Below are 27,412 nucleotides of genomic sequence, written 5' to 3'. Positions count from 1 at the left end.
CTCTGGTGATGGATAGGAGGTGTTCTCAGTGATGTCACCGCTGATCTCTGGTGATGGATAGGAGGTGTTCTCAGTGATGTCACTGCTGATCTCTGGTGATGGATAGGCGGTGTTCTCAGTGATGTCACTGCTGATCTCTGGTGATGGATAGGCGGTGTTCTCAGTGATGTCACTGCTGATCTCTGGTGATGGATAGGCGGTGTTCTCAGTGATGTCACCGCTGATCTCTGGTGATGGATAGGCGGTGTTCTCAGTGATGTCACTGCTGATCTCTGGTGATGGATAGGCGGTGTTCTCAGTGATGTCACCGCTGATCTCTGGTGATGGATAGGAGGTGTTCTCAGTGATGTCACTGCTGATCTCTGGTGATGGATAGGAGGTGTTCTCAGTGATGTCACCGCTGATCTCTGGTGATGGATAGGTGGTGTTCTCAGTGATGTCACCGCTGATCTCTGGTGATGGATAGGAGGTGTTCTCAGTGATGTCACTGCTGATCTCTGGTGATGGATAGGAGATGTTCTCAGTGATGTCACCGCTGATCTCTGGTGATGGATAGGCGGTGTTCTCAGTGATGTCACCGCTGATCTCTGGTGATGGATAGGAGGTGTTCTCAGTGATGTCACTGCTGATCTCTGGTGATGGATAGGAGGTGTTCTCAGTGATGTCACTGCTGATCTCTGGTGATGGATAGGAGGTGTTCTCAGTGATGTCACCGCTGATCTCTGGTGATGAATAGAAGATGTTCTCAGTGATATCACTGCTGATCTCTGGTGATGGATAGGCGGTGTTCTCAGTGATGTCACCGCTGATCTCTGGTGATGGATAGGAGGTGTTCTCAGTGATGTCACCGCTGATCTCTGGTGATGGATAGAAGATGTTCTCAGTGATGTCACCGCTGATCTCTGGTGATGGATAGGAGGTGTTCTCAGTGATGTCACCGCTGATCTCTGGTGATGGATAGGTGGTGTTCTCAGTGATGTCACCGCTGATCTCTGGTGATGGATAGGCGGTGTTCTCAGTGATGTCACTGCTGATCTCTGGTGATGGATAGGCGGTGTTCTCAGTGATGTCACCGCTGATCTCTGGTGATGGATAGGTGGTGTTCTCAGTGATGTCACCGCTGATCTCTGGTGATGGATAGGCGGTGTTCTCAGTGATGTCACTGCTGATCTCTGGTGATGGATAGGAGGTGTTCTCAGTGATGTCACCGCTGATCACTGGTGATGGATAGGAGGTGTTCTCAGTGATGTCACTGCTGATCTCTGGTGATGGATAGAAGATGTTCTCAGTGATGTCACCGCTGATCTCTGGTGATGGATAGAAGATGTTCTCAGTGATGTCACCGCTGATCTCTGGTGATGGATAGAAGATGTTCTCAGTGATGTCACCGCTGATCTCTGGTGATGGATAGGAGGTGTTCTCAGTGATGTCACCGCTGATCTCTGGTAATGGATAGGAGGTGTTCTCAGTGATGTCACCGCTGATCTCTGGTGATGGATAGGCGGTGTTGTCAGTGATGTCACCGCTGATCTCTGGTGATGGATAGGCGGTGTTCTCAGTGATGTCACTGCTGATCTCTGGTGATGGATAGGAGGTGTTCTCAGTGATGTCACTGCTGATCTCTGGTGATGGATAGGAGGTGTTCTCAGTGATGTCACCGCTGATCTCTGGTGATGGATAGGAGGTGTTCTCAGTGATGTCACTGCTGATCTCTGGTGATGGATAGGTGGTGTTCTCACTGATGTCACCGCTGATCTCTGGTGATGGATAGGAGGTGTTCTCAGTGATGTCACTGCTGATCTCTGGTGATGGATAGGAGGTGTTCTCAGTGATGTCACCGCTGATCTCTGGTGATGGATAGGAGGTGTTCTCAGTGATGTCACTGCTGATCTCTGGTGATGGATAGGAGGTGTTCTCAGTGATGTCACCGCTGATCTCTGGTGATGGATAGAAGATGTTCTCAGTGATGTCACCGCTGATCTCTGGTGATGGATAGAAGATGTTCTCAGTGATGTCACCGCTGATCTCTGGTGATGGATAGGTGGTGTTCTCAGTGATGTCACTGCTGATCTCTGGTGATGGATAGGCGGTGTTCTCAGTGATGTCACTGCTGATCTCTGGTGATGGATAGGCGGTGTTCTCAGTGATGTCACCGCTGATCTCTGGTGATGGATAGGAGGTGTTCTCAGTGATGTCACCGCTGATCTCTGGTGATGGATAGGAGGTGTTCTCAGTGATGTCACTGCTGATCTCTGGTGATGGATAGGCGGTGTTCTCAGTGATGTCACCGCTGATCTCTGGTGATGGATAGGAGGTGTTCTCAGTGATGTCACTGCTGATCTCTGGTGATGGATAGGAGATGTTCTCAGTGATGTCACCGCTGATCTCTGGTGATGGATAGAAGATGTTCTCAGTGATGTCACCGCTGATCTCTGGTGATGGATAGGAGGTGTTCTCAGTGATGTCACCGCTGATCTCTGGTGATGGATAGGAGGCGTTCTCAGTGATGTCACTGCTGATCTCTGGTGATGGATAGGAGGTGTTCTCAGTGATGTCACTGCTGATCTCTGGTGATGGATAGGCGGTGTTCTCAGTGATGTCACTGCTGATCTCTGGTGATGGGTAGGCGGTGTTCTCAGTGATGTCACCGCTGATCTCTGGTGATGGATAGGAGGTGTTCTCAGTGATGTCACTGCTGATCTCTGGTGATGGATAGGCGGTGTTCTCAGTGATGTCACCTCTGATCTCTGGTGATGGATAGGTGGTGTTCTCAGTGATGTCACTGCTGATCTCTGGTGATGGATAGGCGGTGTTCTCAGTGATGTCACCGCTGATCTCTGGTGATGGATAGGAGGTGTTCTCAGTGATGTCACTGCTGATCTCTGGTGATGGATAGGCGGTGTTCTCAGTGATGTCACTGCTGATCTCTGGTGATGGATAGGCGGTGTTCTCAGTGATGTCACTGCTGATCTCTGGTGATGGATAGGTGGTGTTCTCAGTGATGTCACTGCTGATCTCTGGTGATGGATAGGAGGTGTTCTCAGTGATGTCACCGCTGATCTCTGGTGATGGATAGGAGGTGTTCTCAGTGATGTCACTGCTGATCTCTGGTGATGGATAGGAGGTGTTCTCAGTGATGTCACCGCTGATCTCTGGTGATGGATAGGAGGCGTTCTCAGTGATGTCACTGCTGATCTCTGGTGATGGATAGGAGGTGTTCTCAGTGATGTCACCGCTGATCTCTGGTGATGGATAGGCGGTGTTCTCACTGATGTCACCGCTGATCTCTGGTGATGGATAGGTGTTCTCAGTGATGTCACTGCTGATCTCTGGTGATGGATAGGAGGTGTTCTCAGTGATGTCACCGCTGATCTCTGGTGATGGATAGGAGGTGTTCTCAGTGATGTCACCGCTGATCTCTGGTGATGGATAGGAGGTGTTCTCAGTGATGTCATCGCTGATCTCTGGTGATGGATAGGAGGTGTTCTCAGTGATGTCACTGCTGATCTCTGGTGATGGATAGGTGGTGTTCTCAGTGATGTCACTGCTGATCTCTGGTGATGGATAGGAGGTGTTCTCAGTGATGTCACTGCTGATCTCTGGTGATGGATAGGAGGTGTTCTCAGTGATGTCACCGCTGATCTCTGGTGATGGATAGGAGGCGTTCTCAGTGATGTCACCGCTGATCTCTGGTGATGGATAGGAGGCGTTCTCAGTGATGTCACTGCTGATCTCTGGTGATGGATAGGAGGTGTTCTCAGTGATGTCACCGCTGATCTCTGGTGATGGATAGGAGGCGTTCTCAGTGATGTCACTGCTGATCTCTGGTGATGGATAGGAGGTGTTCTCAGTGATGTCACCGCTGATCTCTGGTGATGGATAGGCGGTGTTCTCACTGATGTCACCGCTGATCTCTGGTGATGGATAGGTGTTCTCAGTGATGTCACTGCTGATCTCTGGTGATGGATAGGAGGTGTTCTCAGTGATGTCACCGCTGATCTCTGGTGATGGATAGGAGGTGTTCTCAGTGATGTCACCGCTGATCTCTGGTGATGGATAGGAGGTGTTCTCAGTGATGTCATCGCTGATCTCTGGTGATGGATAGGAGGTGTTCTCAGTGATGTCACTGCTGATCTCTGGTGATGGATAGGAGGTGTTCTCAGTGATGTCACTGCTGATCTCTGGTGATGGATAGGTGGTGTTCTCAGTGATGTCACTTCTGATCTCTGGTGATGGATAGGAGGTGTTCTCAGTGATGTCACTGCTGATCTCTGGTGATGGATAGGAGGTGTTCTCAGTGATGTCACCGCTGATCTCTGGTGATGGATAGGAGGTGTTCTCAGTGATGTCACCGCTGATCTCTGGTGATGGATAGGCGGTGTTCTCAGTGATGTCACCGCTGATCTCTGGTGATGGATAGGAGGTGTTCTCAGTGATGTCACCGCTGATCTCTGGTGATGGATTGAGGCGTTCTCAGTGAGGTCACAGCCGGAATTCTGGTGAGGTCGCCGCCGGTCTCTCTGGTGAGGTCGCCGCCGGTCTCTCTGGTGAGGTCGCCGCCGGTCTCTGGTGAGGTCGCCGCCGGTCTCTCTGGTGAGGTGGCCGCCGGTCTCTCTGGTGAGGTCGCCGCCGGTCTCTGGTGAGGTGGCCGCCGGTCTCTCTGGTGAGGTGGCCGCCGGTCTCTCTGGTGAGGTGGCCGCCAGTCTCTGGTGAGGTGGCCGCCGGTCTCTCTGGTGAGGCTGCAGGTTTCTATGTCCCACTGATGACAGTGTTTTCTTTGCAGTGCGAAGGTCATTAATTCACCACAGAAGCCGCCGAGGAACTTCAATATCACCCCGATAACCAGGTATACGGACGCCCAGAAAAGCCGACTGAAGAAAGCTCAGATACTGAAAATGATGTAGTAAGTGTCTGACTGCAGCCGACGACATTCTGCTACCGGGGACACAGCTGTGGGGAGTGGGGGGCTCCGGAGCCGCAGGACTAGAGGACAATCCAGAGGGGCGTAGCGTCTGCAGTGCCAGCACTGTGCCCGTCTGCTCAGGGTCAGGCTGCTGCTGTAAAGCCACTACATTGCAGTGGTGTTTTTTCCCAATGTGCAGGAAGAAAGTGTCCGGGTCGGAGGGGAATAATCTCGGCCCAGTCTCCGATCATCGCTGTGTTAATGTCGTCTTCTTTCTGCTTTATTTTCTCAGCGAGTCGCACAGTGACGGAGATCTGGAGACGTTAAGAGTCTCGCTGCCGACAGAACATCTGCAGAAATACCTGGGCCTGGAGGAGATCGGGGAGAAACTGAGGTGAGGGTCCGCGGGTATACGTGGATCCAAATACAGGAATATCCGGGGCCCAAGTCTACATCAGGGGCCACAGATTGTACATCGGGGGCCACAGATTGTACATCGGGGGCCACAGATTGTACATCGGGGGCCACAGATTGTACATCGGGGGCCACAGATTGTACATCGGGGGCCGGAGGTTATACATTGGGGGCCGGAGGTTATACATTGGGGGCCACAGATTGTACATTGGGGGCCACAGATTATACATTGGGGGCCGGAGGTTATACATTGGGGGCCACAGATTGTACATTGGGGGCTGGAGGTTATACATTGGGGGCCACAGATTGTACATTGGGGGCTGGAGGTTATACACTGGAGGCCGGAGGTTATACACCTGGGGGTACAGGGGGGTAGAGGTTATACACAGGTTGCCATAAGTTATACACAGGGGGCCATATGTTATGCACAAGGGGGCCACGGGGCCGGAGGCTATACACCGGGGGCCACTGGGCCGGATATTATACACAGGGGCGAAATGTTATACACAGGGGACCACGGGCCAGACATTGTGCACTGGTTGCCACGGGGACGTATGTTATGCACTTGAGGGGGCTAGATGTTATACTGTGAGGGGGCTGAACGCTATACACTGAGGGGGCTGAATGCTATACACTGAGGGGGCTGGATGCTATACACTGAGGGGGCTGAATGCTATACACTGAGGGGGCTGAATGCTATACACTGAGGGGGCTGAATGCTATACACTGAGGGGGCTGAATGCTATACACTGAGGGGGCTGAATGCTATACACTGAGGGGGCTGAACGCTATACACTGAGGGGGCTGAACGCTATACACTGAGGGGGCTGAACGCTATACACTGAGGGGGCTGAATGCTATACACTGAGGGGGCTGGATGCTATACACTGAGGGGGCTGAATGCTATACACTGAGGGGGCTGAATGCTATACACTGAGGGGGCTGGATGCTATACACTGAGGGGGCTGAATGCTATACACTGAGGGGGCTGAATGCTATACACTGAGGGGGCTGAATGGTATACACTGAGGGGGCTGGATGCTATACACTGAGGGGGCTGAATGCTATACACTGAGGGGGCTGAATGCTATACACTGAGGGGGCTGAATGGTATACACTGAGGGGGCTGAACGCTATACACTGAGGGGGCTGAATGCTATACACTGAGGGGGCTGAATGCTATACACTGAGGGGGCTGAATGCTATACACTGAGGGGGCTGAACGCTATACACTGAGGGGGCTGAACGCTATACACTGAGGGGGCTGAACGCTATACACTGAGGGGGCTGAACGCTATACACTGAGGGGGCTGAACGCTATACACTGAGGGAGCTGAATGCTATACACTGAGGGGGCTGAACGCTATACACTGAGGGGGCTGAACGCTATACACTGAGGGGGCTGAACGCTATACACTGAGGGGGCTGAATGCTATACACTGAGGGGGCTGGATGCTATACACTGAGGGGGCTGAACGCTATACACTGAGGAGGCTGAATGCTATACACTGAGGGGGCTGAATGCTATACACTGAGGGGGCTGAATGCTATACACTGAGGGGGCTGAATGCTATACACTGAGGGGGCTGAATGCTGTACACTGAGGGGGCTGAATGCTATACACTGAGGGGGCTGAATGCTATACACTGAGGGGGCTGAGTGCTATACACTGAGGGGGCTGAGTGCTATACACTGAGGGGGCTGAATGCTATACACTGAGGGGGCTGGATGCTATACACTGAGGGGGCTGAATGCTATACACTGAGGGGGCTGAATGCTATACACTGAGGGGGCTGAATGCTATACACTGAGGGGGCTGAACACTGTACACTGAGGGGGCTGAACGCTGTACACTGAGGGGGCTGAACGCTATACACTGAGGGGGCTGAACGCTATACACTGAGGGGGCTGAACGCTATACACTGAGGGGGCTGAACGCTATACACTGAGGGGGCTGAACGCTATACACTGAGGGGGCTGAATGCTATACACTGAGGGGGCTGAATGCTATACACTGAGGAGGCTGAATGCTATACACTGAGGGGGCTGAACGCTATACACTGAGGGGGCTGGATGCTATACACTGAGGGGGCTGAATGCTATACACTGAGGGGGCTGAATGCTATACACTGAGGGGGCTGAATGTTATACACTGAGGGGGCTGAATGCTATACACTGAGGGGGCTGAATGCTATACACTGAGGGGGCTGAATGCTATACACTGAGGGGGCTGGATGCTATACACTGAGGGGGCTGAATGTTATACACTGAGGGGGCTGAATGCTATACACTGAGGGGGCTGAATGCTATACACTGAGGGGGCTGAATGTTATACACTGAGGGGGCTGAATGCTATACACTGAGGGGGCTGAATGCTATACACTGAGGGGGCTGAATGCTATACACTGAGGGGGCTGGATGCTATACACTGAGGGGGCTGGATGCTATACACTGAGGGGGCTGAATGTTATACACTGAGGGGGCTGAATGCTATACACTGAGGGGGCTGGATGCTATACACTGAGGGGGCTGAATGCTATACACTGAGGGGGCTGAATGCTATACACTGAGGGGGCTGGATGCTATACACTGAGGGGGCTGAATGTTATACACTGAGGGGGCTGAATGCTATACACTGAGGGGGCTGAATGCTATACACTGAGGGGGCTGGATGCTATACACTGAGGGGGCTGGATGCTATACACTGAGGGGGCTGAATGTTATACACTGAGGGGGCTGAATGTTATACACTGAGGGGGCTGAATGCTATACACTGAGGGGGCTGAATGCTATACACTGAGGGGGCTGAATGCTATACACTGAGGGGGCTAAACGCTATACACTGAGGGGGCTGAACGCTATACACTGAGGGGGCTGAATGCTATACACTGAGGGGGCTGAATGCTATACACTGAGGGGGCTGAATGGTATACACTGAGGGGGCTGAATGCTATACACTGAGGGGGCTGAATGCTATACACTGAGGGGGCTGAACGCTATACACTGAGGGGGCTGAACGCTATACACTGAGGGGGCTGAACGCTATACACTGAGGGGGCTGAACGCTATACACTGAGGGGGCTGAATGCTATACACTGAGGGGGCTGAATGCTATACACTGAGGAGGCTGAATGCTATACACTGAGGGGGCTGAATGCTATACACTGAGGGGGCTGAATGTTATACACTGAGGGGGCTGAATGCTATACACTGAGGGGGCTGAATGCTATACACTGAGGGGGCTGAATGCTATACACTGAGGAGGCTGAATGCTATACACTGAGGGGGCTGAATGCTATACACTGAGGGGGCTGAATGTTATACACTGAGGGGGCTGAATGCTATACACTGAGGGGGCTGAATGCTATACACTGAGGGGGCTGAACGCTATACACTGAGGGGGCTGAATGCTATACACTGAGGGGGCTGAACGCTATACACTGAGGGGGCTGAACGCTATACACTGAGGAGGCTGAATGCTATACACTGAGGGGGCTGAATGCTATACACTGAGGGGGCTGAATGCTATACACTGAGGGGGCTGAACGCTATACACTGAGGGGGCTGAACGCTGTACACTGAGGGGGCTGAACGCTATACACTGAGGGGGCTGAACGCTGTACACTGAGGGGGCTGAACGCTATACACTGAGGGGGCTGAACGCTATACACTGAGGGGGCTGAACGCTATACACTGAGGGGGCTGAATGCTATACACTGAGGGGGCTGAATGCTATACACTGAGGGGGCTGAATGCTATACACTGAGGGGGCTGAACGCTATACACTGAGGGGGCTGAACGCTATACACTGAGGGGGCTGAATGCTATACACTGAGGGGGCTGAACGCTATACACTGAGGGGGCTGAACGCTGTACACTGAGGGGGCTGAACGCTGTACACTGAGGGGGCTGAACGCTGTACACTGAGGGGGCTGAACGCTATACACTGAGGGGGCTGAACGCTATACACTGAGGGGGCTGAACGCTATACACTGAGGGGGCTGAATGCTATACACTGAGGGGGCTGAATGCTATACACTGAGGGGGCTGAATGCTATACACTGAGGGGGCTGAACGCTATACACTGAGGGGGCTGAACGCTATACACTGAGGGGGCTGAATGCTATACACTGAGGGGGCTGAACGCTATACACTGAGGGGGCTGAATGCTATACACTGAGGGGGCTGAATGCTATACACTGAGGGGGCTGAATGCTATACACTGAGGGGGCTGAATGCTATACACTGAGGGGGCTGAATGCTGTACACTGAGGGGGCTGAATGCTATACACTGAGGGGGCTGGATGCTATACACTGAGGGGGCTGAATGCTATACACTGAGGGGGCTGAATGCTATACACTGAGGGGGCTGGATGCTATACACTGAGGGGGCTGAATGTTATACACTGAGGGGGCTGAATGCTATACACTGAGGGGGCTGAACGCTATACACTGAGGGGGCTGGATGCTATACACTGAGGGGGCTGGATGCTATACACTGAGGGGGCTGAATGCTATACACTGAGGGGGCTGGATGCTATACACTGAGGGGGCTGAATGTTATACACTGAGGGGGCTGAATGTTATACACTGAGGGGGCTGAATGCTATACACTGAGGGGGCTGAATGCTATACACTGAGGGGGCTGGATGCTATACACTGAGGGGGCTGGATGCTATACACTGAGGGGGCTGAATGTTATACACTGAGGGGGCTGAATGCTATACACTGAGGGGGCTGAATGCTATACACTGAGGGGGCTGAATGCTATACACTGAGGGGGCTGAATGCTATACACTGAGGGGGCTGGATGCTATACACTGAGGGGGCTGAACACTGTACACTGAGGGGGCTGAACGCTGTACACTGAGGGGGCTGAACGCTATACACTGAGGGGGCTGAACGCTATACACTGAGGGGGCTGAACGCTATACACTGAGGGGGCTGAACGCTATACACTGAGGGGGCTGAACGCTATACACTGAGGGGGCTGAACGCTATACACTGAGGGGGCTGAATGCTATACACTGAGGAGGCTGAATGCTATACACTGAGGGGGCTGAATGCTATACACTGAGGGGGCTGAATGCTATACACTGAGGGGGCTGAATGCTATACACTGAGGAGGCTGAATGCTATACACTGAGGGGGCTGAACGCTATACACTGAGGGGGCTGGATGCTATACACTGAGGAGGCTGAATGCTATACACTGAGGGGGCTGAACGCTATACACTGAGGGGGCTGAATGCTATACACTGAGGGGGCTGAATGCTATACACTGAGGAGGCTGAATGCTATACACTGAGGGGGCTGGATGCTATACACTGAGGGGGCTGAATGTTATACACTGAGGGGGCTGAAGGCTATAGACTGAGGGGGCTGAATGCTATACACTGAGGGGGCTGAATGTTATACACTGAGGGGGCTGAATGCTATACACTGAGGGGGCTGAACGCTATACACTGAGGGGGCTGAACGCTGTACACTGAGGGGGCTGAACGCTGTACACTGAGGGGGCTGAACGCTGTACACTGAGGGGGCTGAACGCTATACACTGAGGGGGCTGAACGCTATACACTGAGGGGGCTGAACGCTATACACTGAGGGGGCTGAATGCTATACACTGAGGGGGCTGAATGCTATACACTGAGGGGGCTGAATGCTATACACTGAGGGGGCTGAATGCTATACACTGAGGGGGCTGAACGCTATACACTGAGGGGGCTGAACGCTATACACTGAGGGGGCTGAACGCTATACACTGAGGGGGCTGAACGCTATACACTGAGGGGGCTGAACGCTATACACTGAGGAGGCTGAACGCTATACACTGAGGGGGCTGAACGCTATACACTGAGGGGGCTGAACGCTATACACTGAGGGGGCTGAACGCTATACACTGAGGGGGCTGAACGCTATACACTGAGGGGGCTGAACGCTATACACTGAGGGGGCTGAACGCTATACACTGAGGGGGCTGAACGCTATACACTGAGGGGGCTGAACGCTATACACTGAGGAGGCTGAACGCTATACACTGAGGGGGCTGAACGCTATACACTGAGGGGGCTGAACGCTATACACTGAGGGGGCTGAACGCTATACACTGAGGGGGCTGAACGCTATACACTGAGGGGGCTGAACGCTATACACTGAGGGGGCTGAACGCTATACACTGAGGGGGCTGAACGCTATACACTGAGGGGGCTGAATGCTATACACTGAGGGGGCTGAATGCTATACACTGAGGGGGCTGAATGCTATACACTGAGGGGGCTGAATGTTATACACTGAGGGGGCTGAATGCTATACACTGAGGGGGCTGAACGCTATACACTGAGGGGGCTGAACGCTGTACACTGAGGGGGCTGAACGCTGTACACTGAGGGGGCTGAACGCTGTACACTGAGGGGGCTGAACGCTGTACACTGAGGGGGCTGAACGCTGTACACTGAGGGGGCTGAACGCTATACACTGAGGGGGCTGAACGCTATACACTGAGGGGGCTGAACGCTATACACTGAGGGGGCTGAACGCTATACACTGAGGGGGCTGAATGCTATACACTGAGGGGGCTGAACGCTATACACTGAGGGGGCTGAACGCTATACACTGAGGGGGCTGAACGCTATACACTGAGGGGGCTGAATGCTATACACTGAGGGGGCTGAACGCTATACACTGAGGGGGCTGAACGCTATACACTGAGGGGGCTGAACGCTATACACTGAGGGGGCTGAACGCTATACACTGAGGGGGCTGAACGCTATACACTGAGGGGGCTGAACGCTATACACTGAGGGGGCTGAACGCTATACACTGAGGGGGCTGAACGCTATACACTGAGGGGGCTGAACGCTATACACTGAGGGGGCTGAACGCTATACACTGAGGGGGCTGAACGCTATACACTGAGGGGGCTGAACGCTATACACTGAGGGGGCTGAACGCTATACACTGAGGGGGCTGAACGCTATACACTGAGGGGGCTGAACGCTATACACTGAGGGGGCTGAACGCTATACACTGAGGGGGCTGAACGCTATACACTGAGGGGGCTGAACGCTATACACTGAGGAGGCTGAACGCTATACACTGAGGGGGCTGAACGCTATACACTGAGGGGGCTGAACGCTATACACTGAGGGGGCTGAACGCTATACACTGAGGGGGCTGAACGCTATACACTGAGGGGGCTGAACGCTATACACTGAGGGGGCTGAACGCTATACACTGAGGGGGCTGAACGCTATACACTGAGGGGGCTGAACGCTATACACTGAGGGGGCTGAACGCTATACACTGAGGGGGCTGAACGCTATACACTGAGGGGGCTGAATGCTATACACTGAGGGGGCTGAACGCTATACACTGAGGGGGCTGAACGCTATACACTGAGGGGGCTGAATGCTATACACTGAGGGGGCTGAATGCTATACACTGAGGGGGCTGAACGCTATACACTGAGGGGGCTGAACGCTATACACTGAGGGGGCTGAACGCTATACACTGAGGGGGCTGAACGCTATACACTGAGGGGGCTGAACGCTATACACTGAGGGGGCTGAACGCTATACACTGATGGGACTGATGGGTCTGAAGGAGAAACCTGAAGACAGTGATTAGGCCTGTACTATAAGCCGCCATGTTTCTTCTATACAGTACCCGTGTATGTATAGTATCTGACCTGGTTTATTGCTCCTCCGCAGGGTGGCGAAGTGGAAGGGTCCCGCACACATCGGCTGCTTGTTCCATCATGGAGACATCATCGAGTCCATTAATGAGTTCTGGGCGGGCAGCGAGGACTTCTTCTTCCAGATGTTAAGTTTCTCCATTTCCAGAGAGGTGAGTCCTGCAGTAAATGGTGCCGGTGACAGCCGCAGCCCCTGCACCTCGCGGCACCCGTGACAGCCGCAACCCCTGCACCGCACAGCACCCGTGACAGCCGCAGCCCCTGCACCACGCGGCACCCGTGACAGCCGCAGCCCCTGCACCACGCGGCACCCGTGACAGCCGCAGCCCCTGCACCGCACAGCACCCGTAACAGCTGCAGCCCCTGCACCGCACAGCACCCGTGACAGCCGCAGCCCCTGCACCACGCGGCACCAGTGACAGCCGCAGCCCATGCACCACGCAGCACCACTGACAGCCGCAGCCCCTGCACCGCGCGGCACCAGTGACGGCCGCAGCCCCTGCACCGCGCGGCACCAGTGACGGCCGCAGCCCCTGCACCACACGGCAGCTCCTGTGCCGGCCGCAGCCCCTGCATTGATGCTGCACCCACCTGACCTCAGAGTCTCCCCCGCCATCGGTGCCTTCATCCTTCCGAGCGCTCGTCCTATCGGGACATTTTGTGGCTTTTCCTGTAACAGATTTGACGTTTTAGTCAATATTTTCTATTTTGATGCTAATTTATGCCGGCTCGTGGCTGATAACTGCGAGGCACAAATCGCTCCAGACTCCATTATCAGATGAGCCCGTCACATTCACTGACGCTTTCCGCTATTCTAGGTGAATCTGGTGATGACCCGGGACAAGAAGGCCCCCGTTTTCCACCAGGAAGGCTGCACTTGTGACCGCTCGTGATGACAGCGCCTCCTGCAGGAAGAAAGGTGAAAGCCGGCCTCTCACAACAGAACTTTATATAGGAAAGCGGCAGCAGGATTTACTGCAGAAGATAGAGCTGTGGGGGGGGGGCATACATCACCCCAGGGGTCCTATCACTCCCCGTGGCCTGTGCATTCTCACTAGTGGGGGTGAGGCCAGAGCCTATTTTCTTGCTGTCTCCTTGCTCCATTGATGCTGTTCCGCTTGCTCTGGGATTGCCATGGTTCCTCCATCCCTCTACAGGACCTGCGGTCACATGACCTCTATCTCCAACAACACATTTGTGTTTAAAAGTTACATGACCATACACATAACAGTTAGTGTCTACTGATGCTGCCATGGCAACCCCAGAGCAAGCACAATACTGCAGAATATAGTGAGTGAGGAGCCTTTCAGCCACTTTTGCACATTAATAAGCCGGTATATTTGTAATGTCGCAGCTCTCGCTGTATAATGAGGGATTTCGCCAATATTCATTAATTGTTTTTGTGTTTTTAGGGGATCACAAGAATCTCTGGAAGAATCGGTGCCGTGGACTGAAGCTGCTGACTCCGGTGCACGCGTACAGTCCATGGGGTACAGTCCATGGCTTGTCGGGTTCGGAACCGCGCTCAGCGCGGGAATCTGTAGGTCGATTGTAATGGCCAAATCTACCTGTGATCACGAGTGACCCGATGAACACAGATCCAGAACCGGGCGCCCGCGTCCGCCCCGGTACATACTCATGTATGGCGTATAATGTGTTACTATGTATCCACAATGTATTATATATATGATCAGGGCACGAGACAATGCAATCCGATAATCCAGAACATGTACACGGCTTTCTATAGCCATCTGATGATCCGGAATCTGGTCCCATTGATCCGAATTAGTCATTTAATATATGAAGAATAGTGACTGCGGCGGTGAGATGATGAGTGGTGTGTTATATCTGCCATAAAGCCATAGATTGGAGAACAAGCGAATAGATGACTAGCATTAATCCAGCACTTGGTCCTTATGGATTCTGGATTATCAGATGACGCATATTGAGAGTTATTGGTCCCCTGATCAGTGACTATCAGGGATTATCCTCTGACTGAAGCCGTCAGGTTATGATGGGAGATGCAGTTTGGGAAGCTGCTTCAAGCAGATACATGAATCGAATATCCCATTAATTCAGAATAAGAGCTTCATGGGCGCTGGATTATCAGATGTAGAGGACGCCGCACATTCATCTGTATCCAGGATGGAAATTGTTACATTGTATATTATTTATCTATTGTAAATTATTTTGTAAATAAAGGAACTTTGTGAAGTGCAGTGTGGCCTCTGTCCACTAGATGGCGCCAAACAACCACCGATCGAGACGCTGCTGTCCCATTCCCTCTACATGCTCCATACGGGGCAGAACCTGAGCAATGGATGACATTCTGCACTGCGCATTATATGGGAAAAATACGGTCATAAAAGTGGCCCCGAAGGGTCAAGAGGGAGCGGGGGACGAAGGGACAAGAGGAAGCGGGGGACGAAGGGACAAGAGGGAGCGGGGGACGAAGGGACAAGAGGGAGCGAGGACGACGGGTCAAGAGGGAGCGGGGACGAAGGGTCAAGAGGGAGCGGGGACGAAGGGTCAAGAGGGAGCGAGGATGAAGGGTCAAGAGGGAGCGGGAACGTAGGGTCAAGAGGGAGCGGGGACGAAGGGTCAAGAGGGAGTCCGCTCATTAATCCTTATGAATATTCACTGCTTTCCCCGTAAGCCCTCTTGTTCCAGCATCTGTGATTGGTTGCAATCAGACTGCATCACCACCCTTTGTGCCTGGCGTCTGGTTGGTCAGACTGCACCCCCACCGTATGTGCCGGCCTCTATGATTGGCTGGCTTTACTGTAGCTATCTGGGTCCCCAAAAGTGGAGTGTAAAAATAAATATTTAGAAAAAATTACGTGTGGTCCCCCATATATTGATACCCAGCACAAATAAAGCGGACAGCTGGAGGCTGGAGCCCCCCACCTGTCAGCTTTATCTTGGATGTGTATCAAAATACAATGGACCCCACACGGGTTTTTAAAAATTATTTAAATAATTAAAAGACAACAACGTGGGATCCTCCCCAATTTTGTGACCCAGCCAAGATAAAGCAGACAGCTGGGGCCGGAATTCTGAGGCTGGGGAAGCACATGGTTATTGGGCTCTCGCCAGCTTAAAAATGGCAGCCTGCAACCACCCCAGAATGGGCGTATCCATTAGATGCGGCAATCCTGGTTGCTTTACTTCGCTCCTCCCGGTTGCCCTGGTGCGTTGGCAATTATGGTAATATAAGTTGTTAATCACAGCTGTGATTTGGTTAAAAAAAAAAAATTCACCACTGCCACGAAGCCCTGGTAAAGTAATGTTACATGATTGGTAATTAAAGAAGATAAAAACAAAGCACAGAGAAAAATCCTGTATTAACCCCCTTTCCATCTTCCTCCAGTTTGTTAACCCCCACAATACCCTTGCAGGTCCAATATAATCTATGCCGCGACGTCCCATGAGAATCCTGGCTCTGCTACATCCTGAGACCGAAGTGCAATGTCACATTAAAAAAAAAGTGACCAATCACTGCGGCCTGCGTAACACACGGACAAATATGCAGCTTTGAGAGTGGTGATGTCACAACTGTCAGTTCCCACGGTACCCCAGCGTGCATAAAAGGGAGCTAACTGCATACATCTGTATGGAATGAGTGCCCTCTAGTGGTGGCTGTATAAATCTGTATGTAGTGAGCCCCCTCTAGTGGTGGCTGTATAAATCTGTATGTAGTGAGCTCCCTCTAGTGGTGACTGCATACATCTGTATGGAATGAGGGCCCTCTAGTGGTGGTAGTATATATCTGTATGTAGTGAGCTCCCTCTAGTGGTGGTAGTATAAATCTGTATGTAGTGAGCGCCCTCTAGTGGTGGTAGTATAAATCTGTATGTAGTGAGCTCCCCCTAGTGGTGGCTGTATAAATCTGTATGTAGTGAGCTCCCTCTAGTGGTGGATGTATAAATCTGTATGTAGTGATCTCCCTCTAGTGGTGGATGTATAAATCTGTATGTAGTGAGCTCCCCCCAGTGGTTACTGTATAAATCTGTATGTAGTGATCTCCCTCTAGTGGTGACTGTATAAATCTGTATGTAGTGAGCTCCCTCTAGTGGTGGGTGTATAAATCTGTATGTAGTGAGCTCCCTCTAGTGGTGACTGTATAAATCTGTATGTAGTGAGATCCCTCTAGTGGTGGGTGTATAAATCTGTATGTAGTGAGCTCCCTCTAGTGGTGACTGTATAAATCTGTATGTAGTGAGCTCCCTCTAGTGGTGGGTGTATAAATCTGTATGTAGTGAGCTCCCTCTAGTGGTGACTGTATAAATCTGTATGTAGTGAGCTCCCTCTAGTGGTGGCTGTATAAATCTGTATGTAGTGAGCTCCCTCCAGTGCTGACTGTATAAATCTGTATGTAGTGAGCTCCCTCTAGTGGTGGGTGAATAAGTCTGTATGTAGTGAGCTCCCTCTAGTGGTGACTGTATAAATCTGTATGTAGTGAGCTTCCTCTAGTGGTGACTGTATAAATCTGTATGTAGTGAGCTCTCTCTAGTGGTGGCTGCATAAATCTGTATGTAGTGAGCTCTCTCTAGTGGTGACTGTATAAATCTGTATGTAGTGAGCTCTCTCTAGTGGTGGCTGTATAAATCTGTATGTAGTGAGCTCTCTCTAGTGGTGGTTGTATAAATCTGTATGTAGTGAACTTCCTCTAGTGGTGACTGTATAAATCTGTATGTAGTGAGCTTCCTCTAGTGGTGACTGTATAAATCTGTATGTAGTGAGCTCCCTCTAGTGGTGGCTGTATAAATCTGTATGTAGTGAGCTCCTCTAGTGGTGGCTGTATAAATCTGTATGTAGTGAGCTCCCTCTAGTGGTGGCTGTATAAATCTGTATGTAGTGAGCTGTCTCTAGTGGTGGCTGTATAAATCTGTATGTAGTGAGCTCCCTCTAGTGGTGGCTGTATAAATCTGTATGTAGTGAGCTTCCTCTATTGGTGACTGTATAAATCTGTATGTAGTGAGCTTCCTCTAGTGGTGACTGTATAAATCTGTATGTAGTGAGCTCCTCTAGTGGTGGCAGTATAAATCTGTATGTAGTGAGCTCCCTCTAGTGGTGGCTGTATAAATCTGTATGTAGTGAGCTCCTCTAGTGGTGGCTGTATAAATCTATATGTAGTGAGCTCCTCTAGTGGTGGCTGTATAAATCTGTATGTAGTGAGCTCCTCTAGTGGTGGCTGTATAAATCTGTATGTAGTGAGCTCCCTCTAGTGGTGTCTGTATAAATCTGTATGTAGTGAGCTCCCTCTAGTGGTGGCTGTATACATCTGTATGTAGTGAGCTCCTCTAGTGGTGACTGTATAAATCTGTATGCAGTGAGCTCCCCCTGGTGGTGACTGTATAAATCTGTATGTAGTGAGCTCCCTCTAGTGGTGACTGTATAAATCTGTATGTAGTGAGCTCCCTCTAGTGGTGGCTGTATAAATCTGTATGCAGTGAGCTCCTCTAGTGGTGACTGTATAAATCTGTATGCAGTGAGCTCCCCCTAGTGGTGACTGTATAAATCTGTATGCAGTGAGCTCCCCCTAGTGGTGACTGTATAAATCTGTATGTAGTGAGCTTCCTCTATTGGTGGCTGTATAAATCTGTATGTAGTGAGCTCCCTCTAGTGGTGGCTGTATAAATCTGTATGCAGTGAGCTCCTCTAGTGGTGACTGTATAAATCTGTATGCAGTGAGCTCCCCCTAGTGGTGACTGTATAAATCTGTATGTAGTGAGCTCCCTCTAGTGGTGGCTGTATAAATCTGTATGTAGTGAGCTCCCTCTAGTGGTGGCTGTATAAATCTGTATGTAGTGAGCTCCCTCTAGTGGGGGCTGTATAAATCTGTATGTAGTGAGCTCCCTCTAGTGGTGACTGTATAAATCTGTATGTAGTGAGCTCCCTCTAGTGGTGACTGTATAAATCTGTATGTAGTGAGCTCCCTCTAGTGGTGACTGTATAAATCTGTATGTAGTGAGCTTCCTCTAGTGGTGACTGTATAAATCTATATGTAGTGAGCTCTCTCTAGTGGTGGCTGTATAAATCTGTATGTAGTGAGCTCTCTCTAGTGGTGACTGTATAAATCTGTATGTAGTGAGCTCCCCCTAGTGGTGGCTGTATAATCTGTATGTAGTGAGCTCCCTCTAGTGGTGGCTGTATAAATCTGTATGTAGTGAGCTCCCTCTAGTGGTGACTGTATAAATCTGTATGTAGTGAGCTCCTCTAGTGGTGGCTGTATAAATCTGTATGTAGTGAGCTCCCTCTAGTGGTGGCTGTATAAATCTGTATGTAGTGAGCTCCCTCTAGTGGTGGCTGTATAAATCTGTATGTAGTGAGCTCCCTCTAGTGGTGGCTGTATAAATCTGTATGTAGTGAGCTCCCTCTAGTGGTGACTGTATAAATCTGTATGTAGTGAGCTCTCCCTAGTGGTGACTGTATAAATCTGTATGTAGTGAGCTTCCTCTAGTGGTGACTGTATAAATCTGTATGTAGTGAGCTCTCTCTAGTGGTGGCTGTATAAATCTGTATGTAGTGAGCTCCCCCTAGTGGTGGCTGTATAAATCTGTATGTAGTGAGCTCCCTCTAGTGGTGACTGTATAAATATGTGTGTAGTGAGCTCTCCCTAGTGGTGACTGTATAAATCTGTATGTAGTGAGCTCCCTCTAGTGGTGGCTGTATAAATCTGTATGTAGTGAGCTCTCTCTAGTGGTGGCTGTATAAATCTGTATGTAGTGAGCTCTCTCTAGTGGTGACTGTATAAATATGTAGTGAGCTCCCTCTAGTGGTGGCTGTATAAATCTGTATGTAGTGAGCTCTCTCTAGTGGTGGCTGTATAAATCTGTATGTAGTGAGCTCCCTCTAGTGGTGGCTGTATAAATCTGTATGTAGTGACCTCCCTCTAGTGGTGGCTGTATAAATCTGTATGTAGTGAGCTCCTCTAGTGGTGGCTGTATAAATCTGTATGTAGTGAGCTCCCTCTAGTGGTGGCTGTATAAATCTGTATGTAGTGAGCTCCCTCTAGTGGTGGCTGTATAAATCTGTATGTAGTGAGCTCCCTCTAGTGGTGGCTGTATAAATCTGTATGTAGTGAGCTCCCTCTAGTGGCGACTGTATAAATCTGTATGTAGTGAGCTCTCCCTAGTGGTGACTGTATAAATCTGTATGTAGTGAGCTTCCTCTAGTGGTGACTGTATAAATCTGTATGTAGTGAGCTCTCTCTAGTGGTGGCTGTATAAATCTGTATGTAGTGAGCTCCCCCTAGTGGTGGCTGTATAAATCTGTATGTAGTGAGCTCCCTCTAGTGGTGACTGTATAAATATGTGTGTAGTGAGCTCTCCCTAGTGGTGACTGTATAAATCTGTATGTAGTGAGCTCCCTCTAGTGGTGGCTGTATAAATCTGTATGTAGTGAGCTCTCTCTAGTGGTGGCTGTATAAATCTGTATGTAGTGAGCTCTCTCTAGTGGTGACTGTATAAATATGTAGTGAGCTCCCTCTAGTGGTGGCTGTATAAATCTGTATGTAGTGAGCTCTCTCTAGTGGTGGCTGTATAAATCTGTATGTAGTGAGCTCCCTCTAGTGGTGGCTGTATAAATCTGTATGTAGTGACCTCCCTCTAGTGGTGGCTGTATAAATCTGTATGTAGTGAGCTCCCTCTAGTGGTGGCTGTATAAATCTGTATGTAGTGACCTCCCTCTAGTGGTGGCTGTATAAATCTGTATGTAGTGAGCTCCCTCTAGTGGTGACTGTATAAATCTGTATGTAGTGAGCTCCCTCTAGTGGTGGCTGTATAAATCTGTATGTAGTGAGCTCCCTCTAGTGGTGGCTGTATAAATCTGTATGTAGTGAGCTCCCTCTAGTGGTGGCTGTATAAATCTGTATGTAGTGAGCTCCCTCTAGTGGTGGCTGTATAAATCTATATGTAGTGACCTCCCTCTAGTGGTGGCTGTATAAATCTGTATGTAGTGAGCTCCCTCTAGTGGTGGCTGTATAAATCTGTATATAGTGATCTCTCTCTAGTGGTGGCTGTATAATCTGTATGTCGTGAGCTCCCTCTAGTGGTGGCTGTATAAATCTGTATGTAGTGAGCTCCCTCTAGTGGTGGCTGTATAAATCTGTATGTAGTGAGCTCCCTCTAGTGGTGACTGTATAAATCTGTATGTAGTGAGCTCCCTCTAGTGGTGACTGTATAAATCTGGATGTAGTGAGCTCTCTCTAGTGGTGGTTGTATAAATCTGTATGTAGTGAACTTCCTCTAGTGGTGACTGTATAAATCTGTATGTAGTGAGCTCCCTCTAGTGGTGGCTGTATAAATCTGTATGTAGTGAGCTCCCTCTAGTGGTGGCTGTATAAATCTGTATGTAGTGAGCTTCCTCTAGTGGTGACTGTATAAATCTGTATGTAGTGAGCTTCCTCTAGTGGTGACTGTATAAATCTGTATGTAGTGAGCTCCCTCTAGTGGTGGCTGTATAAATCTGTATGTAGTGAGCTCCTCTAGTGGTGGCTGTATAAATCTGTATGTAGTGAGCTCCCTCTAGTGGTGGCTGTATAAATCTGTATGTAGTGAGCTCCTCTAGTGGTGGCTGTATAAATCTATATGTAGTGAGCTCCTCTAGTGGTGGCTGTATAAATCTGTATGTAGTGAGCTCCTCTAGTGGTGGCTGTATAAATCTGTATGTAGTGAGCTCCCTGTAGTGGTGTCTGTATAAATCTGTATGTAGTGAGCTCCCTCTAGTGGTGGCTGTATAAATCTGTATGTAGTGAGCTCCTCTAGTGGTGACTGTATAAATCTGTATGCAGTGAGCTCCCTCTAGTGGTGACTGTATAAATCTGTATGCAGCGAGCTCCCTCAAGTGGTGGCTGTATAAAGCTGTATGCAGTGAGCTCCTCTAGTGGTGACTGTATAAATCTGTATGCAGTGAGCTCCTCTAGTGGTGACTGTATAAATCTGTATGCAGTGAGCTCCCCCTAGTGGTGGCTGTATAAATCTGTATGTAGTGAGCTCCTCTAGTGGTGGCTGTATAAATCTGTATGTAGTGAGCTCCCTGTAGTGGTGTCTGTATAAATCTGTATGTAGTGAGCTCCCTCTAGTGGTGGCTGTATAAATCTGTATGTAGTGAGCTCCTCTAGTGGTGACTGTATAAATCTGTATGCAGTGAGCTCCCTCTAGTGGTGACTGTATAAATCTGTATGCAGCGAGCTCCCTCAAGTGGTGGCTGTATAAATCTGTATGCAGTGAGCTCCTCTAGTGGTGACTGTATAAATCTGTATGCAGTGAGCTCCTCTAGTGGTGACTGTATAAATCTGTATGCAGTGAGCTCCCCCTAGTGGTGGCTGTATAAATCTGTATGTAGTGAGCTCCCTCTAGTGGTGGCTGTATAAATCTGTATGTAGTGAGCTCCCTGTAGTGGTGGCTGTATAAATCTGTATGCAGTGAGCTCCTCTAGTGGTGACTGTATAAATCTGTATGCAGTGAGCTCCCCCTAGTGGTGACTGTATAAATCTGTATGTAGTGAGCTCCCTCTAGTGGTGGCTGTATAAATCTGTATGTAGTGAGCTCCCTCTAGTGGTGACTGTATAAATCTGTATGTAGTGAGCTCCCCCTAGTGGTGACTGTATAAATCTGTATGTAGTGAGCTCCCCCTAGTGGTGACTGTATAAATCTGTATGTAGTGAGCTTCCTCTAGCGGTGACTGTATAAATCTGTATGTAGTGAGCTCTCTCTAGTGGTGACTGTATAAATCTGTATGTAGTGAGCTTCCTCTAGTGGTGACTGTATAAATCTGTATGTAGTGAGCTCCCTCTAGTGGTGGCTGTATAAATCTGTATGTAGTGAGCTCCCTCTAGTGGTGGCTGTATAAATCTGTAAGTAGTGAGCTCCCTCTAGTGGTGGATGTATAAATCTGTATGTAGTGAGCTCCCTCTAGTGGTGACTGTATAAATCTGTATGTAGTGAGCTCTTCCTAGTGGTGACTGTATAAATCTGTATGTAGTGAGCTTCCTCTAGTGGTGACTGTATAAATCTGTATGTAGTGAGCTCTCTCTAGTGGTGGCTGTATAAATCTGTATGTAGTGAGCTCCCCCTAGTGGTGGCTGTATAAATCTGTATGTAGTGAGCTCTCTCTAGTGGTGGCTGTATAAATCTGTATGTAGTGAGCTCCCTCTAGTGGTGGCTGTATATATCTGTATGTAGTGAACTTCCTCTAGTGGTGGCTGTATAAATCTGTATGTAGTGAGCTCCCTCTAGTGGTGACTGTATAAATCTGTATGTAGTGAGCTCTCCCTAGTGGTGACTGTATAAATCTGTATGTAGTGAGCTTCCTCTAGTGGTGACTGTATAAATCTGTATGTAGTGAGCTCTCTCTAGTGGTGGCTGTATAAATCTGTATGTAGTGAGCTCCCCCTAGTGGTGGCTGTATAAATCTGTATGTAGTGAGCTCCCTCTAGTGGTGACTGTATAAATATGTGTGTAGTGAGCTCTCCCTAGTGGTGACTGTATAAATCTGTATGTAGTGAGCTTCCTCTAGTGGTGACTGTATAAATCTGTATGTAGTGAGCTCTCTCTAGTGGTGGCTGTATAAATCTGTATGTAGTGAGCTCCCCCTAGTGGTGGCTGTATAAATCTGTATGTAGTGATCTCTCTCTAGTGGTGGCTGTATAAATCTGTATGTAGTGAGCTCCCTCTAGTGGTGGCTGTATAAATCTGTATATAGTGATCTCTCTCTAGTGGTGGCTGTATAATCTGTATGTCGTGAGCTCCCTCTAGTGGTGGCTGTATAAATCTGTATGTAGTGAGCTCCCTCTAGTGGTGACTGTATAAATCTGTATGTAGTGAGCTCCTTCTAGTGGTGGCTGTATAAATCTGTATGTAGTGAGCTCCCCCTAGTGGTGGCTGTATAAATCTGTATGTAGTGAGCTCCCTCTAGTGGTGGCTGCATAAATCTGTATGTAGTGAGTTCCCTCTAGTGGTGGCTGTATAAATCTGTATGTAGTGAGCTCCCTCTAGTGGTGGCTGTATAAATCTGTATGTAGTGAGCTCCCTCTAGTGGTGGCTGTATAAATCTGTATGTAGTGAGCTCCCTCTAGTGGTGGCTGTATAAATCTGTATGGAGTGAGCTCCCTCTAGTGGTGACTGTATAAATCTGTATGTAGTGAGCTTCCTCTAGTGGTGACTGTATAAATCTGTATGTAGTGAGCTCTCTCTAGTGGTGGATGTATAAATCTGTATGTAGTGAGCTCCCCTAGTGGTGACTGTATAAATCTATATGTAGTGAGCTCCTCTAGTGGTGGCTGTATAAATCTGTATGTAGTGAGCTTCCTCTAGTGGTGACTGTATAAATCTGTATGTAGTGAGCTTCCTCTAGTGGTGACTGTATAAATCTGTATGTAGTGAGCTTCCTCTAGTGGTGACTGTATAAATCTGTATGTAGTGAGCTCCCTCTAGTGGTGGCTGTATAAATCTGTATGTAGTGAGCTCCTCTAGTGGTGGCTGTATAAATCTGTATGTAGTGAGCTCCCTCTAGTGGTGGCTGTATAAATCTGTATGTAGTGAGCTCCTCTAGTGGTGGCTGTATAAATCTATATGTAGTGAGCTCCTCTAGTGGTGGCTGTATAAATCTGTATGTAGTGAGCTCCTCTAGTGGTGGCTGTATAAATCTGTATGTAGTGAGCTCCCTGTAGTGGTGTCTGTATAAATCTGTATGTAGTGAGCTCCCTCTAGTGGTGGCTGTATAAATCTGTATGTAGTGAGCTCCTCTAGTGGTGACTGTATAAATCTGTATGCAGTGAGCTCCCTCTAGTGGTGACTGTATAAATCTGTATGTAGTGAGCTCTCTCTAGTGGTGGCTGTATAAATCTGTATGTAGTGAGCTCCCTCTAGTGGTGCCTGTATAAATCTGTATGTAGTGAGCTCCCCCTAGTGGTGGCTGTATAAATCTGTATGTAGTGAGCTCCCTGTAGTGGTGTCTGTATAAATCTGTATGTAGTGAGCTCCCTCTAGTGGTGGCTGTATAAATCTGTATGTAGTGAGCTCCTCTAGTGGTGACTGTATAAATCTGTATGCAGTGAGCTCCTCTAGTGGTGACTGTATAAATCTGTATGCAGTGAGCTCCTCTAGTGGTGACTGTATAAATCTGTATGCAGTGAGCTCCCCCTAGTGGTGGCTGTATAAATCTGTATGTAGTGAGCTCCCTCTAGTGGTGGCTGTATAAATCTGTATGTAGTGAGCTCCCTCTAGTGGTGGCTGTATAAATCTGTATGCAGTGAGCTCCTCTAGTGGTGACTGTATAAATCTGTATGCAGTGAGCTCCCCCTAGTGGTGACTGTATAAATCTGTATGTAGTGAGCTCCCTCTAGTGGTGGCTGTATAAATCTGTATGTAGTGAGCTCCCTCTAGTGGTGACTGTATAAATCTGTATGTAGTGAGCTCCCCCTAGTGGTGACTGTATAAATCTGTATGTAGTGAGCTCCCCCTAGTGGTGACTGTATAAATCTGTATGTAGTGAGCTTCCTCTAGCGGTGACTGTATAAATCTGTATGTAGTGAGCTCTCTCTAGTGGTGACTGTATAAATCTGTATGTAGTGAGCTTCCTCTAGTGGTGACTGTATAAATCTGTATGTAGTGAGCTCCCTCTAGTGGTGGCTGTATAAATCTGTATGTAGTGAGCTCCCTCTAGTGGTGGCTGTATAAATCTGTATGTAGTGAGCTCCCTCTAGTGGTGACTGTATAAATCTGTATGTAGTGAGCTCTCCCTAGTGGTGACTGTATAAATCTGTATGTAGTGAGCTTCCTCTAGTGGTGACTGTATAAATCTGTATGTAGTGAGCTCTCTCTAGTGGTGGCTGTATAAATCTGTATGTAGTGAGCTCCCCCTAGTGGTGGCTGTATAAATCTGTATGTAGTGAGCTCTCTCTAGTGGTGGCTGTATAAATCTGTATGTAGTGAGCTCCCTCTAGTGGTGGCTGTATATATCTGTATGTAGTGAACTTCCTCTAGTGGTGACTGTATAAATCTGTATGTAGTGAGCTCCCTCTAGTGGTGGCTGTATAAATCTGTATCTAGTGAGCTCCCTCTAGTGGTGGCTGTATAAATCTGTATGTAGTGAGCTTCCTCTAGTGGTGACTGTATAAATCTGTATGTAGTGAGCTCCTCTAGTGGTGGCTGTATAAATCTGTATGTAGTGAGCTCCCTCTAGTGGTGGCTGTATAAATCTGTATGTAGTGAGCTCCCTCTAGTGGTGGCTGTATAAATCTGTATGTAGTGAGCTCCCTCTAGTGATGGCTGTATAAATCTGTATGTAGTGAGCTTCCTCTAGTGGTGACTGTATAAATCTGTATGTAGTGAGCTCCCTCTAGTGGTGACTGTATAAATCTGTATGTAGTGAGCTCCCTCTAGTGGTGACTGTATAAATCTGTATGCAGTGAGCTCCCCCTAGTGGTGACTGTATAAATCTGTATGTTTTGAGCTCCCTCTAGTGGTGACTGTATAAATCTGTATGTAGTGAGCTCCCTCTAGTGATGGCTGTATAAATCTGTATGTAGTGAGCTCCCCCTAGTGGTGGCTGTATAAATCTGTATGTAGTTAGCTCCCTCTAGTGGTGGCTGTATAAATCTGTATGTAGTGAGCTCCTCTAGTGGTGGCTGTATAAATCTGTATGTAGTGAGCTCCTCTAGTGGTGGCTGTATAAATCTGTATGTAGTGAGCTCCCTCTAGTGGTGGCTGTATAAATCTGTATGTAGTGAGCTCCTCTAGTGGTGGCTGTATAAATCTGTATGTAGTGAGCTCCCCCTAGTGGTGGCTGTATAAATCTGTATGTAGTGCGCTCCCTCTAGTGGTGGCTGTATAAATCTGTATGTAGTGAGCTCCCTCTAGTGGTGGCTGTATAAATCTGTATGTAGTGAGCTCCCTCTAGTGGTGGCTGTATAAATCTGTATGTAGTGAGCTCCCTCTAGTGGTGGCTGTATAAATCTGTATGTAGTGCGCTCCCTCTAGTGGTGGCTGTATAATCTGTATGTAGTGATCTCCCTCTAGTGGTGGCTGTATAAATCTGTATGTAGTGAGCTCTCTCTAGTGGTGGCTGTATAATCTGTATGTAGTGAGCTCTCTCTAGTGGTGGCTGTGTAAATCTGTATGTAGTGAGCTTCCTCTAGTGGTGGCTGTATAAATCTGTATGTAGTGAGCTTCCTCTAGTGGTGGCTGTATAAATCTGTATGTAGTGAGCTCTCTCTAGTGGTGACTGTATAGATCTGTATGCAGTGAGCTCCCTCTAGTGGTGGCTGTATTTCATCGTACAGTTGACCATGCTGAGGATTTGGAGCTCTAAACTATAAAGATTGCACATTTCTAAATATTTTTTTAAACTGATGAAGACTCAGCACAAGGAATCATTCACATTAAGACAAACGGG

The 27,412-nt window shown here is 49.2% G+C and overlaps 1 protein-coding gene across 1 annotated transcript in view; it reads left to right on the top strand.

Annotated features, from left to right (window-relative positions):
- The window catches only part of PLEKHS1 (pleckstrin homology domain containing S1), a 45,948-nt gene extending 30,717 nt beyond the window's left edge, over positions 1-15,231 (top strand). Inside the window, 5 exon segments of the mRNA XM_075348160.1 lie at positions 4,784-4,903; positions 5,196-5,297; positions 13,029-13,164; positions 13,831-13,931; positions 14,425-15,231. Coding sequence (XP_075204275.1) covers positions 4,784-4,903; positions 5,196-5,297; positions 13,029-13,164; positions 13,831-13,905 — 433 coding nt within the window. The 3' untranslated portion in view covers positions 13,906-13,931; positions 14,425-15,231.
- Positions 15,232-27,412: the final 12,181 nt, after the last annotated feature.

This window comes from Anomaloglossus baeobatrachus, chromosome 5, assembly GCF_048569485.1.
Source record: "Anomaloglossus baeobatrachus isolate aAnoBae1 chromosome 5, aAnoBae1.hap1, whole genome shotgun sequence".
Taxonomy (NCBI): Eukaryota; Metazoa; Chordata; class Amphibia; order Anura; family Aromobatidae; genus Anomaloglossus; species Anomaloglossus baeobatrachus.
This window is presented reverse-complemented; position numbering and strand designations above follow the sequence as displayed.